The 16208-nt window shown below is 46.2% G+C and overlaps 2 protein-coding genes and 1 pseudogene across 3 annotated transcripts in view; 1 reads left to right on the top strand and 2 right to left on the bottom strand.

Annotated features, from left to right (window-relative positions):
- Positions 1-16208, bottom strand: part of MIX23 (mitochondrial matrix import factor 23) — a 487847-nt gene that overhangs the window by 127040 nt on the left and 344599 nt on the right. The window lies entirely within an intron of this gene.
- Positions 5178-16208, top strand: part of LOC309547923 (uncharacterized protein) — a gene marked incomplete at its 3' end in the record, with an annotated part of 77601 nt that continues 66570 nt past the window's right edge. Inside the window, exon 1 of the mRNA XM_082247921.1 lies at positions 5178-5233. Within this exon, the coding sequence (XP_082104047.1) occupies positions 5203-5233 (31 nt within the window). The 5' untranslated portion in view covers positions 5178-5202. The remainder of the gene's footprint in view (positions 5234-16208) is intronic.
- The window catches only part of LOC309546599, a 34373-nt pseudogene continuing 33262 nt past the window's right edge, over positions 15098-16208 (bottom strand). Inside the window, exon 3 of the transcript in view lies at positions 15098-15655. The product of the transcript in view is annotated as an uncharacterized misc_RNA (transcript). The remainder of the gene's footprint in view (positions 15656-16208) is intronic.

Below are 16208 nucleotides of genomic sequence, written 5' to 3'. Positions count from 1 at the left end.
AACCATTACAATTTTTTAAAGCGTCGCCTATGGAGATTTTTAAGCACCGTAGTTTGTCGCCATTCCTCTAATGTGTGCCGTTATAAAGCGTGACATTTTAGGTATCTCGTTACTCGCTGTAAAATCATCTTTCACATTATACAAAAAATTGGACTAACTTTACAGTTTAGTTTTTTTCTAATTCATGAAAGTGTATTTATTCCAAAAAAAATTGCGTTTGAAAGACCGCTATGCAAATATTGTGCGACATATAATATTGCAACGACCACCATTTTATTCTCTAGGCTAAAAAATATATATATAATGTTTGGGGTTCTAAGTAATTCTCTAGCCAAAAATACAGATGTTTTCTTTCCAGCAGCAAATGTCAGAAAAGGACATGAAGGGGTTAACCCTTGAAAAGCTGGAGAAACCAAATGTGACAGCAGCAGAGTTACTGAGAGAGTGAAGGGAGGGTGACAACACTTTGTATTCCCTTCATGTATGTCTGATCATTGTCTGCATTGAATAGAGCCTCTCATCTTCACATACATGTAACATATATGTGTGCAATTATATCTTCTCATATACATGTGTTCCATGTATTACTGTTATCCCCAAACTGAATGGCTGCATCGGGGGCGCGCACGGGGGCGGGATCAGGAGGTAATGTTTTCTAAATACATTGCCCGGAGAGACAATGGGCGGAGCAGGGCAGAGTAATGAACGGCTGCTGGGAGGGCTGGATTGCTAGGGCGGAGTTCCGATCACTGCCGAAAGCACGGGGGAAACTCATTTCTTAGGGGAAACCGATATCGGCACAACACCGGATCCTCATAGATCTCAGGAGGGGATTCGGGGAAAGGGTTAAATACTAAACCACCGACTCCTATAACTGCTGAGGACTCTGATAGTCACATATTACAACTCCATTCATATTATGCGGCTCCCTACAATTATTATATGACACTGAAACGCCCCGAGATGCTGCAAGAGAATCAGAGAGCAAAGGAATCAAGAGATCAGAGCTCCGCACCTCTATCATCACTCTGTACACTGACAGCACAGCCAATGGAGGCACACAGAGATTATTATATACAAATATCTGCTGGATACATGGCTCCGCCTCCAACCATTACCCCGCCTCCAATCATTACTACACCCATCACACTCTCTTCTGCAGTATACAAGCTGTAATAATTCAGGGAGGAGTATACTGACCGCACTCCTTACTTCTCCTTTATACTTCCTTCTATCAATGAAAGTAAGTTGTGCGATCTGTACCGGAGGAGAGGAGATGTCAGTGATGATCGGGCGATGTGTGACCGGTAATGTCTGTGATCTGTATACAGAGATATAATGTGTGATCCCAGCGGTGTATACATGGAGATCAGTATATAGGAATAGATGAGATCTGTATACAGAGATATAATGTGTGATCCCAGCGGTGTATACATGGAGATCAGTATATAGGAATAGATGTGATCTGTATACAGAGATATAATGTGTGATCCCAGCGGTGTATACATGGAGATCAGTATATAGGAATAGATGAGATCTGTATACAGAGATATAATGTGTGATCCCAGCGCTGTATACATGGAGATCAGTATATAGGAATAGATGAGATCTGTATACAGAGATATAATGTGTGATCCCAGCGGAGTATACATGGAGATCAGTATATAGGAATAGATGAGATCTGTATACAGAGATATAATGTGTGATCCCAGCGGAGTATACATGGAGATCAGTATATAGGAATAGATGTGATCTGTATACAGAGATATAATGTGTGATCCCAGCGGAGTATACATGGAGATCAGTATATAGGAATAGATGTGATCTGTATACAGAGATATGTGTGATCCCAGCGGTGTATACATGGAGATCAGTATATAGGAATAGATGAGATCTGTATACAGAGATATAATGTGTGATCCCAGCGGTGTATACATGGAGATCGGTATGGGAATAGACAGGGGCGTCACAAGGGGGGTGCGGGGGGCGGACCGCACCAGGGTGTCCACCGGGGGGAGGGTGACACCACTCTGCTGGCGTTCCACTACTGCAGGGGGGCCCGCCGCCGCCCGTGAGATAGTGCACTGGTCATTTTGGTGCACTCTAACAGGCACACAGTCCGCACCCATCCTCTCCGCCCGCACTCACGGGCACTCATAGGCACACGGGCTAGTGAGTGACTCTGATCCCATCCCTTTATCACCACTGCCACTGATTCCCCCCCCCCCCCCGTACCACCCCACTGCTGCCACTGATCAGGGCCGGTGCAAGGATTTTTGACACCCTAGGCAAAACTTAATTTTGCCGCCCCCATTGGCTCCACTCCTGACTCCACCCCTTTGTCAGTGTTAAATGGTTTTATTCAACCCTCTAACTGCTACATCTGCAAGACGGCTTGTTGTTTTAAAAAACAATTGACTTACTAGCAGGATCAGTATGTCAAAACAAAAGCGAGAAAACCTAAAAGCACGAAAAAACAAATGCAGCCACCAATCTAAGAACTAGTAAGCTGCAGTACAATAAATATTTGGCTTTGCTTTAGCACTTGCTGACCGCCCGCCACAGTTTTACTGCGGCAGGCTTGCTAGGCTTCGCAAAATGACATAGCTCTATGTCAATTGCGCGTGTGGTGCTGGGGGGCAAGCACGCGCTGCCGTTGGTGCGCTCCTCTACTAGGCAGCAGGGATGCTGAACCACAGGACAGACGGCCGCGAATGCTGATGGGCACCCGCAATCATTCCCCACTGAGAGAGAAGAACGGTCGGCTGTTGTAAACACAGCTGACTGTTCTTCTCCCTAGAATGATCACAGAGCCCCTGTGATCCTTCTATATAGGATCATATGTCTCTATGGTAATTTCAGAAGCCACGCCCCCCCCCCCCCCCGCAGTTAGAATCCCTCCCCTAGGCTTACATTTAACCCTTTGATCACCCTGGGTTAACCCCTTCCCTGCCAGTGTCATTACCGTAACAGTGCATATGTATAGCACTGATTACTGTAGTAATGTCACTGGTATCCCCAAAAGTGTCAAAAATGTCAGTTAGGGGTCCGATCTGTCCGCCGCAATGTCGCAGTCCCGCTAAAAATCGCAGATCGGCGCCATTACTAGTAAAAAAAATAAATAAAAATGACATAAATCTTTCCCCTAGTTAGTAGATGCGATAACTTTTGCGCAAACCAATCAAAATACGCTTATTGCAATTTTCTTTTACCAAAAATATGTAGCAGAAAACAAATTGGACTAAAAGGATGAAAAATTTTGATTTTTACATTTTTTTTTGGGAATGTTATATAGCAGAATGTGAAAAATATATATTTTTTTCAGAATTATCGCTCTTTTATTGTGTATAGCACAAAAAAAAAAAAAAAAATCGCAGAGGTGATCAAATACCAGCAAAAGAAAGTTCTATTTGTGGGAGAAAAGGACATCAATTTTATTTGGGTACAGCGTCGCACGACCACGCAATTGTCCATTAAAGTAACGCAGTGCCAAATCGCAAAATATGGCCTGGTCATTAATAGGGCAAATCCTTCTGGTCCAGAAGTGGTTAATACCACTTTAAGTGCTGGTTCACACTTGTGCGATGCCAGACATCGCATGTGATTGCTGCCCAGATCACATGCGAAGTCTGTGCAATGTGATTCCAGCCATACAAACTGTAAGGCTGAAATCGCATCGCATTTGCACCAAAATGGTGCAGGTCCCTATTTTTGGTCCGCACTGGAATCGGATCGCATGGATGTTCACACCTATGCAATCTGATTCCTGCACCATTTCACAGTTCGCACTGCGATCTTTGAACCAATCTGGGGGGTGTCATTAACCTTACATTGACATACCCAGCGATTCGCAGATCTCAGTGTGAACCAGTGCGCAATTCTGGTGTGATGTGGGAACCGGCACTGAATCGCAGGGTTTCCCGCATCGCACCAGTGTCAATCGGGACTAAGTGCCGGTTCACATATGCGCCGCCGATGCTCGGGAAAACCCAAACACGTTCGGCTATTACCGGGCATGCCGCACATGCGCAGTGACACGTCGGCACAGAGCGGCGCCATTTTTAAAAACACAGGGAAGCCAGTGACTCGAGTATAAGCAGAGGGGTGCATTTACAGCGTGGAAAAACATGCTGAAAAAATCAGCTTATACTTGAGTATATACGGTAATTTATGATTTTGTGTTTCAAACTTTATCATACCCGAGATGTTATAAAGAAGAACACACAGTAAGAAAATAATCATATGTAAATAGTTGGTTTGGGCTGCTCATTCTTAAAGCGGTAGTATACTGCTTTTTGTGACTTTTACCTACAGGTGAGCCTATAATGCGGCTTATAATAAGGATTACCTGTAGGTACAATTAATATCTCCTAAACCGTCACGGTTTAGGAGATATTTGCACTGCATGCAGCCACTGACGCGAGCGGCGCATGCGCTCTGAAGTTCCAGCAGACCTTCAGAGTTCCTTGCCGGGAAGTGCCGGAAAATGACTCCTGCGCGCATGCGCAGGAGTGACGTCATCGCGGCTCCGGCCACTCACAGCGCCGGAGCCTGCCGAACCCGGAAGAGATGCCGAGGGATCATGTCAGCTCCCACAGCGGTGTCCGGGGGTCAATATCGGGGCTTCGTTTTTAAGGTAAGTGTTTCATAATGAGCTAGTATGCGATGCATACTAGCTCATTATGCCTTTCTCTTGCAGGGTTTTTTTTTTTTTTGTTAGTATACTACCGCTTTAAGAATTACATGCAAAATAATGGTATCGCTTTCAGCACCTGAAATTGGAAACAATCTATTTTTACTAGCAAAAAATACTGATTTTGACTTGATCCAGCAACATTCCTTGCAGCTTATCGCCCAGCACAGACAGCCTGAACTTCCAACCCTCCGCATTACATCCGACCAACACCCCACATTACATTAAAAACGAAAGATAGACACAAACTATCTGAAAGTAAGACTCAGCCGAGGGACATCTGATCACCATTATGAGGCGGAGCCACGCTTTCTCATCTGTTTGCAGTGCCTGATTGGCTGGAGATGAATAATAATCTACATCCCAGCCACCCATATTAGATGTTGGTTTGGCAGAATGCCTGCAGTCAGAAACCTTTCATCCACTTCTCACCCAACTCCTGTGATTGGCTGTTCTGCATCACATTCATTGTAACTTCTCAGTGTGCGATCTGTACCGGAGGAGAGGAGATGTCAGAGATGATCGGGCGATGTGTGACCGGTAATGTCTGTGATCTGTATACAGAGATATAATGTGTGATCCCAGCGGAGTATACATGGAGATCAGTATATAGGAATAGATGTGATCTGTATACAGAGATATAATGTGTGATCCCAGCGGAGTATACATGGAGATCAGTATATAGGAATAGATGTGATCTGTATACAGAGATATAATGTGTGATCCCAGCGGTGTATACATGGAGATCAGTATATAGGAATAGATGAGATCTGTATACAGAGATATAATGTGTGATCCCAGCGGTGTATACATGGAGATCAGTATATAGGAATAGATGTGATCTGTATACAGAGATATAATGTGTGATCCCAGCGGAGTATACATGGAGATCAGTATATAGGAATAGATGAGATCTGTATACAGAGATATAATGTGTGATCCCAGCGGAGTATACATGGAGATCAGTATAGGAATAGATGAGATCTGTATACAGAGATATAATGTGTGATCCCAGCGGTGTATACATGGAGATCAGTATATAGGAATAGATGTGATCTGTATACAGAGATATAATGTGTGATCCCAGCGGAGTATACATGGAGATCAGTATATAGGAATAGATGTGATCTGTATACAGAGATATAATGTGTGATCCCAGCGGAGTATACATGGAGATCAGTATAGGAATAGATGAGATCTGTATACAGAGATATAATGTGTGATCCCAGCACTGTATACATGGAGATCAGTATATAGGAATAGATGTGATCTGTATACAGAGATATAATATGTGATCCCAGCGGTGTATACATGGAGATCAGTATATAGGAATAGATGTGATCTGTATACAGAGATATAATGTGTGATCCCAGCACTGTATACATGGAGATCAGTATATAGGAATAGATGTGATCTGTATACAGAGATATAATGTGTGATCCCAGCGGTGTATACATGGAGATCAGTATATAGGAATAGATGAGATCTGTATACAGAGATATAATGTGTGATCCCAGCGGTGTATACATGGAGATCAGTATATAGGAATAGATGTGATCTGTATACAGAGATATAATGTGTGATCCCAGCGGTGTATACATGGAGATCAGTATATAGGAATAGATGAGATCTGTATACAGAGATATAATGTGTGATCCCAGCGGTGTATACATGGAGATCAGTATATAGGAATAGATGAGATCTGTATACAGAGATATAATGTGTGATCCTAGCGGTTCCTCCAAGGAGCCAAACTACTGGAAGTGACAAGTCTATGTGAACAAGTATTCCGCATTTCAATCAAGATGTGACTTCAAAGAAACTTTAGATAGATCGGTCCCACCCTTTGTAAAACATATACATTGTACTAAAAGTCCTTAGCCAGGTAGTGTAATTGTTATTAAACCAACACTTTGTAATGAGACTGAATTGCCCTTCAAACATGTCTTTCTACCTACATGTTTGTAAAGTTAATATATTCTATCTGGTTTCAACAGTCAATAGGTTACTGAAACCCCTGAGTTTTGGGGTTTCCCCTACAGACTCAATATGGAAAAACTGACACAATACTGGGTGACAGTTTTTATACACGTCTGATCTAGGGCTGCAACTAACGATTAATTTGTATGTCGACTAATCTAACGATTATTTTTATTTTATTTTTTTTGCTTAATTTAGTGTTTTTTTGATTAGCTAATTAATCCTGTAATTAATACAGACCCCTTAGTAAACCCCCCTCCCAGTACAGACCCCAGACTGGGGTCACTCTGGGATGGTGGTGTCATTTAGGGATGGGGTCACTCTGGGATGGGGTCACTCTGCGATGGTGGTGTCATTCAGGGATGGGGTCACTTTGGGATGATGGTGTCATTCAGGGATGGGGTCACTCTGGGATGATGGGGTCACTCTGCGATGGTGGTGTCATTCAGGGATGGGGTCACTTTGGGATGATGGTGTCATTCAGGGATGGGGTCACTGTGGGATGGTGGTGTCATTCAGGGATGGGGTCACTCTGGGATGGTGGTGTCACTCTAGGATGGTGGTGTCATTCAGGGATGGGGTCACTCTGGGATGGTGGTGTCACTCTGGGATGATGGGGTCACTCTGGGATGGTGGTGTCATTCAGGGATGGGGTCACTCTGGGATGGTGGTGTCATTCAGGGATGGGGTCACTCTGGGATGGTGGTGTCACTCTAGGATGGTGGTGTCATTCAGGGATGGGGTCTCTCTGGGATGATGGGGTCGCTCTGGGATGGTGGTGTCATTCAGGGATGGGGTCAATCTGGGATGATGGGGTCACTCTGCGATGGTGGTGTCATTCAGGGATGGGGGTCACTCTGGGATGATGGGGTCACTCTGGGATGGTGGTGTCATTCAGGGATGGGGTCACTCTGGGATGATGGGGTCACTCTGCGATGGTGGTGTCATTCAGGGATGGGGTCACTCTGGGATGGTGGGGTCACTCTGGGATGATGGGGTCACTCTGCGATGGTGGTGTCATTCAGGGATGGGGTCACTCTGGGATGGTGGTGTCATTCAGGGATGGTGGTGTCACTCAACCTTCAATAAGGAAAGGTTTTATATAAAAAGGTCATTAGAATGTTCATAATGGGGGGAGGGGCACCAGGGAAAAGCAAATGACAAGCAGATGACATTTCAGCTATAATTGCAATGAAATCATAACTGCGCTCCTTGGAATGAATATCTGCTGACATGCAGGGTTATCCTGGTATCCCCGGTATAAGCAGTGCGCTGTAATACTTACCTGTCCCAAGCTCACAGAAAGTGCGGCGCCTCTTCCCTGACCACGTGTGCGTCTCACCGCCGATTTGCGTTCCACTCATAGAAGCTCTCCTATTGGCTCAGAACGCCCCATTCCATCTAAAAGCCAGCCAATCATTGCCAGCAGCTCTCCAGGCGCCAGAAGCTGTGGCGGAGTACGGGGGAGCAGGAGACGGTCAGTGCTCACCTCGGTGTGGACGGAGCCGGCGGGGGGGGGGGGGGGTATTTCACCCGGCCGGCAATACTTCAAGCAGCGCTGCAGCCGGCCAGGGGGCGTGTGACGTCACGCGTCGACGCCTTTCACGCACGTCGACGATTTTTTGTAGTCGACGCGTCGTGGCAGCCCTAGTCTGATCCTGTGAACCACTAATTAAGCCCATGTTCACATTGGGTCGCTTTGGCATGTCAAATCAGAGGCATTTGCAGGCAATGGCACTGTCTGAATCGTCAACTTTGCGGCGCCACACAGATTCCCACAAGTAGTTTCTGTACTAAGTTTGACGGTTGGGGGGGGGGGGGGGTTTCCATAGAGATCTGTGCAGGAACCCGCAGAGATGTCTGTTATATCGTCCTCGAAGTCGCACTGAAAATGCCGGTTTTAAATCGTTTGAGTTCAGCTGAATTCGCATGATTTCAAACCGGCCCCAGTGTGAACCTACACCTAAAGCCAGTTCTAAAATATACACCATTCATACCTCTCTACTTCCTGAGATGGGAATCTAGGACACCTTTTAGCAAAAGTATGTACATAGGACAACACCCCTTGCTGAAAGCGGAGTTCCGGCCACAAAAAAAATTTAGATAAAAATCCCCCCCGGGACAGTCAGGGCTAGTGCATTCCACAATGGATAGCCTCTGTACTGTCCCGGGTCGCACTTACCTGCAAGAAGAAATACCTTGAAAATTTCTTCTCCAGCGCTGCCATCTCGGATGTGGGCAGCTGAAGCCAGTGCGATCCTCTTCTGTGTCTTCTTCTCCCAGAATGCGCCTGCACCAGCCCCGCTCGTCAGTTCCGGTGCAGGCGCGTCATCCCTCCACAGCTTCTGGGCATGCCCAGAAGCTGTTTAGCAGGGAATGCGGCGCCACACCGGAAGTGACGAGCGGGGCTGGTGCAGGCGCATTGATTCCTGGGAGTGATGGCGTTCAGCTCCCAGGAATCATTGCAAAGAGGAAGTGACGGTGCGGGCCGTGGCCGCAGAGGGAGGAAGAGGAAGAAAGGTGAGTATATTTTTCTTCAATAACAAGGTAAGTAAAATAAAAAAAAAAATCGTAATTATCCATTTCTTTTTCAGGTGACTAGAAGCAAGTAGATGGGCCAAAATCGACTATGTCAATTTTGTGGCCGGAACTCTGCTTTAACCACTTTAGCTTGGAAAGGTTTTACCCCCTTAATGAACAGGCCGTTTTTTGTGATTCGGCATTGCGTTACTTTAAGCCCCGTACACACGCACAGATCGTCGTCATACAAACGTCGGCGGACGAAAGATCTGCCGATTGTACGCGTGTTAGTATGGTGCCTCCGACAGATGTCTGCACACAATCCGCGGACAAAAGTCTTTCTTGCAAACATGAAAATTTTTGTCTGCGGACACCAGAACGGACGATTGTTCGCCTGTCAGTACAGAAATCAGCCGACAGACCGCAGATTTGCAAGACTGGGCATGCTCAGAAAATAAAAAACACAGGGAAAGTTAACCATTACATGACATCACTTCTGCAGTCAGCTGAAGTCTGCGGACAAAATTCTTGTGCTGTCTTTGCACTTTTCAACAGACACCGACATCCCGGGGAGAAAAGACGAACATTTGTATGACGACGATCTGTGCGTGTGTACGGGGCTTTAACGAAAAATTGCGCGGCCGTGCAATGCTGTACGTAACTACAATTGATGGCCTTTTTTTCCCATCCTTTGGTGGTATTTGATCACCTCTGCGGTTTTTAGATTTTGCGCTATAATCAAAAAAATAGCGGCAGTTTTGAAAAAAAACACATGTTTTTTACTTTCTGCTATAAAACATTCCCAATAAAAACAAATTTAAAAAATAATTTTTTTTTTATCAGTTTAGGCCAATTTGTGTTCTGCTACATATGTTTGGTAAAAAAAAAAAATATCCCAAAAAGCGTATTTTAATTGGTCTGCGCAAAAATTATAGCGTTAAAAAACTATGGGATAGATTTTTGGACTTTTTATTTTTTTTTTTAGTAATGGTGGCGATCTGTGATTTTTAGCAGGAGTGCGACATTGCGGCGAACAGATCGGAATCCTAACTGGCATTTTTGACACTTTTTGGGGACCAGTGACATTAATATAGTAATCAGTGCTAAATAATATGCACCGTTACTGTAATAATGACACTGGCAGGGAAGGGGTTAATACTCGGGGTGATCAAGGAGTTAAGTGTATGACTAATAGTGCTTACTGACTGTGTGGGGGGGATGCGTTAGACAGAGGCAGAGAAAGATTGGTCAGCTTAGCTCAATCACACGATCTTTCCCTGCCTCTCTAACAGAAAAGCTGTCTGCTTTGTTTACATAGGCAGGCGGCTCTTCTGTCATTCTAGCCGAAGATTGCGGGAGGCCAGCGGCGATCGAGCCTGCTCCTCCCACGGTCTGGCTCCCACTTTGTCTAAGCGAGAGCGTGGCTCCAGCAGTGCATGTGCGCCGCCAAATCCATGTGCACATAATCACGTAGATCTACGTGATTATGCGCAGCCGAGCCAGCCTGTCTCAGTATATATGCCAGGGGTCCTCAAACTATGGCCCATGTGCTGCATCCAGCCCGCCAGGGTCCTGAACCCATCCCGCCAGCAATTGCAGAACCAGGGATTGGGCCGCAGGGCAGGGTGGAGATTTTAACGGCCGCTGTCTGACATTATGTTTTTTTTTTTTTTTTTTTTTTCTGTGTGCAGGAAATCGGCTGCGGCGGCCGCCAATTGGCTGTTACTGCCGCGCTGCATTCTGGGAGTTGTAGTCCTGACCGCAATCAAGTTCCTTGTGGGTGTGGTGAACTGAGCAGGGGCGCGCAGCAGGAAACTACAACTCCCGGAGACTTTGAAGGCAGGCAGAGGTGGGGCACACGGCGCATGAGGGAACAGGTTACGCACATCACATGACCCACTCAGGCTCGCCGCTGGATGGCTACAACAGTTCCACATCCCATCTCACCCCCCCCCCCCATACACCCCATTTAACCTGCCCCAGTGCCCTGCCCACCCAATAACCTCAAATGAGGAAATGGCCCCCAACACTGTCTGGCTGTCAGGTCCTGTGCTGGCTATGGCCTGTTGGTCCTGCTGGCCATGGCCTGTGGATTCTGCTGGAAGCTGTCCATGGCCTATGGGTCCTGCTGGCCACTGAGTCCTGCTGGCCTGTAGGTCCTGCTCGGAGCTTGCCATGGCCTGTGGCCCACAGGCCATGACCAGCTCCCAGCAGAACCTACAGGCCAGCGACCAGCAGGACCCATAGGCCATGGCCAGCTCCCAGCAGGACCAACAGGCCATAGTCAGCACAGGTCCTGACAGCCAGACAGTGTTGGGGGCTATTTCCTGGTTTGAGGTTATTGGGTGGGCAGGGCACTGGGGCAGGGTAAATGGGGTGTATGGGGGGGGGTGAGATGGGATGTGGGGGTCAGCTGGGGGTGTCAGGGTGTCTCACCTCAGCAGTGCCAATGACAGCTCAGCAGGTCCTTGCTCGGCCTCCTAGGGGCACTGATCAGGCTGCACTGATGGGCACTGATGAGGCTCCATTGATGGGCACTGATCAAGCTGCATTGATGGGCACTGGTGAGGCTCCATTGATGATCACTGATAAGGGCTGCTCTGATGGGCACTGGTGATGCTGCATTGATCCTTAGATCTCAGGGGTTCATGCTGGGACTTGAAGTCCATTACTTTTGGGAGGTATGAACTTCCTAAAAGTGAAGGACTGCAAGTTCCAGCATGACCCCCTCAGAGCTGAGGACGTGACACCCCCTCCTAACTAGTGAAGGACTACAAGTTCCAACATGACCCCCTGAAATCTTAGAATGTGACCCCCCCAAAAGTAAAGGACTACTAGTCCCAGCATGAACCCCTCAGAGCTGAAGACATGACAGCTCCCCAACTAGTGAAGGGCTATGAGTCCCAGCATGAGCCCCTGAGATTTAAGAATGTGACCCCCTTAGAGCTCCTGGGTTCATACTGGAACTTGTAGTCATTCACTAGTTGGGAGGGGGGGGTCAGGTTTTCTGCTCTGAAGGGTTCATACAGGGACTTGTCTGCACTGCTTGCACTTTAGTTCCTGAGGCCATGGTTTTAAATATCGTACTGTTTTTTGTGCACTATAAATAAAATATGTGCATAGGAATTCATTCATATTTTTTTTCAAACTATAGTCCGGCCCCCAACAGTGTCTGTGGGACAGTGAACTGGCCCCCTGTTTAAAAAGTTTGAGGACCCCTGATATATGCGCTCGGCAAGTGGTTAAAGGAGAATTTTGGAAACAAATAAATGATTGGTAAAACCATAAGTGTCTGACAGTCTCTTGTATTATGCCCACAGTCTGACAGTCTCTTGTATTATGCCCACAGTCTCTGACAGTCTCTTGTATCATGCCTGTAGTCTAACAGTCTCTTGTATCATGCCCGCAGTCTGACAGTCTCTTGTATCATGCCCGCAGTCTGACAGTCTCTTGTATCATGCCCGCAGTCTGACTGTCTCTTGTATCATGCCCGCAGTCTGACTGTCTCTTGTATCATGCCCCCAGTCTGACAGTCTCTTGTATCATGCCCCCAGTCTGACAGTCTCTTGTATTATGCCCACAGTCCCTGACAATCTCTTGTATCATGTCCGCAGTCTATGACCATCTCTTGTACCATGTCTGCAGTCTCTGACCATATCTTGTACGATGTCTGCAGTCTCTGACCATCTCTTGTATCATGTCTGCAGTCTCTGACAGTCTCTTGTATCATGTCTGCTGTCTCTGACAGTCTCTTGTATCATGTCTGCAGTCTCTAACCATCTCCTGTATCATGCCCACAGTCCCTGACAATCTCTTGTATCATGTCCGCAGTCTATGACCATCTCTTGTATCATGTCCGCAGTCTATGACCATCTCTTGTACCATGTCTGCAGTCTCTGACCATCTCTTGTACGATGTCTGCAGTCTCTGACCATCTCTTGTATCATGTCTGCAGTCTCTGACAGTCTCTTGTATCATGTCTGCAGTCTCTGACCATCTCCTGTTACTGTATCATGTCTGCAGTCTCGGACCGTCTCCTGTATCATGTCTGCAGTCTTTTGTATCATGCCCGCAGTCCCTGACAATATCTTGTATCATGCCTGCAGTATCTGACCATCTCCTGTATCATGTCTGCAGTCTCTGACCGTCTGCCGTATCATGTCTGCAGTCTATTGTATCATGCCCGCAGTCCCTGACAATATCTTGTATCATGCCCGCAGTCCCCGACAGTCTCTTGTATCATGCCTGCAGTTTCCGACATTCTCTTGTATCATGCCCGCAGTCTCCGACCATCTTTTGTATGTGGGAGGAATTTTGCCCTTTCCTTACCCCTACACTGAGTTATGCACCCCTGTCTCCTGCACTCTCTTTTGTACTCATGACTCTTTTTTTATGCATTACACACTCCTGTTCCCGGCATACTGTGCATTATGTACTCCTGGACCCTGCATACTGTGCATTATGTACTCCTTGACCCTGCATACTGTGCACTATGCACTCCTGGACCCTGTATTCTGTGCACTATGCACTCCTGGACCCTGCATACTGTGCACTATGTACTCCTGGACCCTGTATTCTGTGCACTATGCACTCCTGGACCCTGTATTCTGTGCACTATGCACTCCTGTTCCCTGCATACTGTGCATTATGTACTCCTTGACCCTGCATACTGTGCATTATGTACTCCTTGACCCTGCATACTGTGCATTATGTACTCCTTGACCCTGCATACTGTGCACTATGCACTCCTGGACCCTGTATTCTGTGCACTATGCACTCCTGGACCCTGTATTCTGTGCACTATGCACTCCTGGACCCTGCATTCTGTGCACTATGCACTCCTGGACCCTGCATACTGTGCACTATGCACTCCTGGACCCTGCATACTGTGCACTATGCACTCCTGGACCCTGTATTCTGTGCACTATGCACTCCTGGACCCTGTATTCTGTGCACTATGCACTCCTGGACCCTGCATACTGTGCACTATGCACTCCTGGACCCTGTATTCTGTGCATTATGCACTCCTGGACCCCTACAACCTGTGTTATGTATCCTAAACCCATCACTGACTGGAGCACTTTCCAACCCCTGTGCTCTGCTTTACACTCTCCTGCACTATATACACAATACTGTACATTATATACTTCTCACCAAACTCTTTATTGTCTCAACAGTTGCTGGTTGTTATGCAGTCCCTGATTATTTTAATGAAGTTCTTCTTTAGGTAGGCTCAGACAAAGCAATTAATACATATTTTATAGGTACAAGGAAGCCGGGGTTTTGTTTAAACATATCCGTTAAGCCCCTCCCACTACTAGGCGCTTGATCACGCCCACAATTTATCGCAACGTAGCGTGCCGCAGGTCTTTTCACTCTAGTGTCCCTCATTCTGAAATTCAAAAGTTGAGAGGTATGGGTAATAGTAGTGGGTACTTGCAGGGATTTGCTTGTAGGCTCTGTCTGTCTGTAGCTGAGCCCAGGAGGAAGCATGCGCCTGCAGTATAGAGCAAAGCCGCTGCTTCCTGTGTATGGCTCCTCCTGTCACAGGGAGTGCATCTGATATCACTCCGCCTGTGAGCCGGCCCTATACAGGAAGTAGCGGCTCCGTTCTAGTCAGGACTGTGGAGTCGGTAGATAAATGTTCCGACTCTTGGGTTTTTTGTACTTCCGACTCTGACTCCTCTGTATTAATATGCAAATGCATTTTATACATTCCTTGAAGGAAAGAAAGGCAACATGCATGTCATTACCACAGGACTACTGGCTGGGAAGCCAACAGTCTACTGTATTGAACAGTTTAAAAAGACAAACGCAATGAAAACAACAAAGTTTTATTAATTTTTTTTTTTTTTTTTTTTTTTTTTTTTTTTTTTTTAATATTAATAAATCAAGTGGCTGGATAGTAGCAGCAGGCATAAACATCAGGAACAGGAACTTTACCAGTTCAAAAATACAAATCACATTATTTGGTAATTTTAGAACAAAAACAAAGCTTATCTATATGAACCAAAAACAAAATCTGTAAAACCTAGAAATGGTTTATATTAATCTTGAAATGTAGTTATAGGCTTAGCAAATGCAAATCAATTCAATGTAGAGTTCTAAGGAAGAGAATTGCCTCTGCCAGATCCTCTTTCATAGAGGCTCTTAAGTCAGACTTTATTATTTTTAGGGATGAAAATAATCTTTTGACACTGACCTGGGTGGGTGGCATTGTAGTAACTATTCTGGCCACATCACTAACGATCTCTGGATAAACAAGGATGGCTTCTTCAACAGTAAGTTTTGATGAGCGATCATACTTTTCAACTTCTTTTAGTGCTTTATAAAACTCCTGTTGGAATTTTTTTATTTGGACATTTACTGGTTCTGTAACTTTTATGCGACGTCGCTTTCCTTTAGCAACTTCCATTTTGTCTAAGAAGGAATCAAAGTCTAATTCGTTTGAAGAAGATGATCCTGAGTAGTGCTGCAACTAACGATTATTTTGTCTGTCGACTAATCTAACGATTATTTTTATTTTATTATTTTTCCTTAATTGAGTGCTCTTTTTTTGATTAGCTAATTAATCCTTTGAATAACAAAAAGTACAGACCCCTCAGTAAGCCCTCCCACCTAGTACAGACCCCTCAGTAAGCCCCCACCCAGTAGAGACCCCTCAGTAAGCCCCCCTCCCAGTACAGACCCCTCAGTAAGCCCTCCCACCTAGTACAGACCCTTCAGTAAGACCTCCCACCTAGTACAGACCACTTAGTAAGCCCCCCTCCCTGTGTAGACCCCTCAGGCTCACCTGCCATCACATGATGCTGCTGGAGTGGCGCATGACGTCTCGTCTGTGTGGGACAGTGGGAGGGATCATCGGCGTTGGTGGCATTCTGCAGCCACAGAGAATCAGCTCAGTTGATGCGCAGGCGCCCCAGTATGTCATGCCGCTCACAGTAGCTGACGTAGAAGAGCCGGACACTCTGGACTGGAATAGACGGGGGGGACCAGCGCTATGGAGTTGTGTAAA

This window comes from Pelophylax lessonae, assembly GCF_965119305.1.
Source record: "Pelophylax lessonae genome assembly, chromosome: 2".
Taxonomy (NCBI): Eukaryota; Metazoa; Chordata; class Amphibia; order Anura; family Ranidae; genus Pelophylax; species Pelophylax lessonae.
This window is presented reverse-complemented; position numbering and strand designations above follow the sequence as displayed.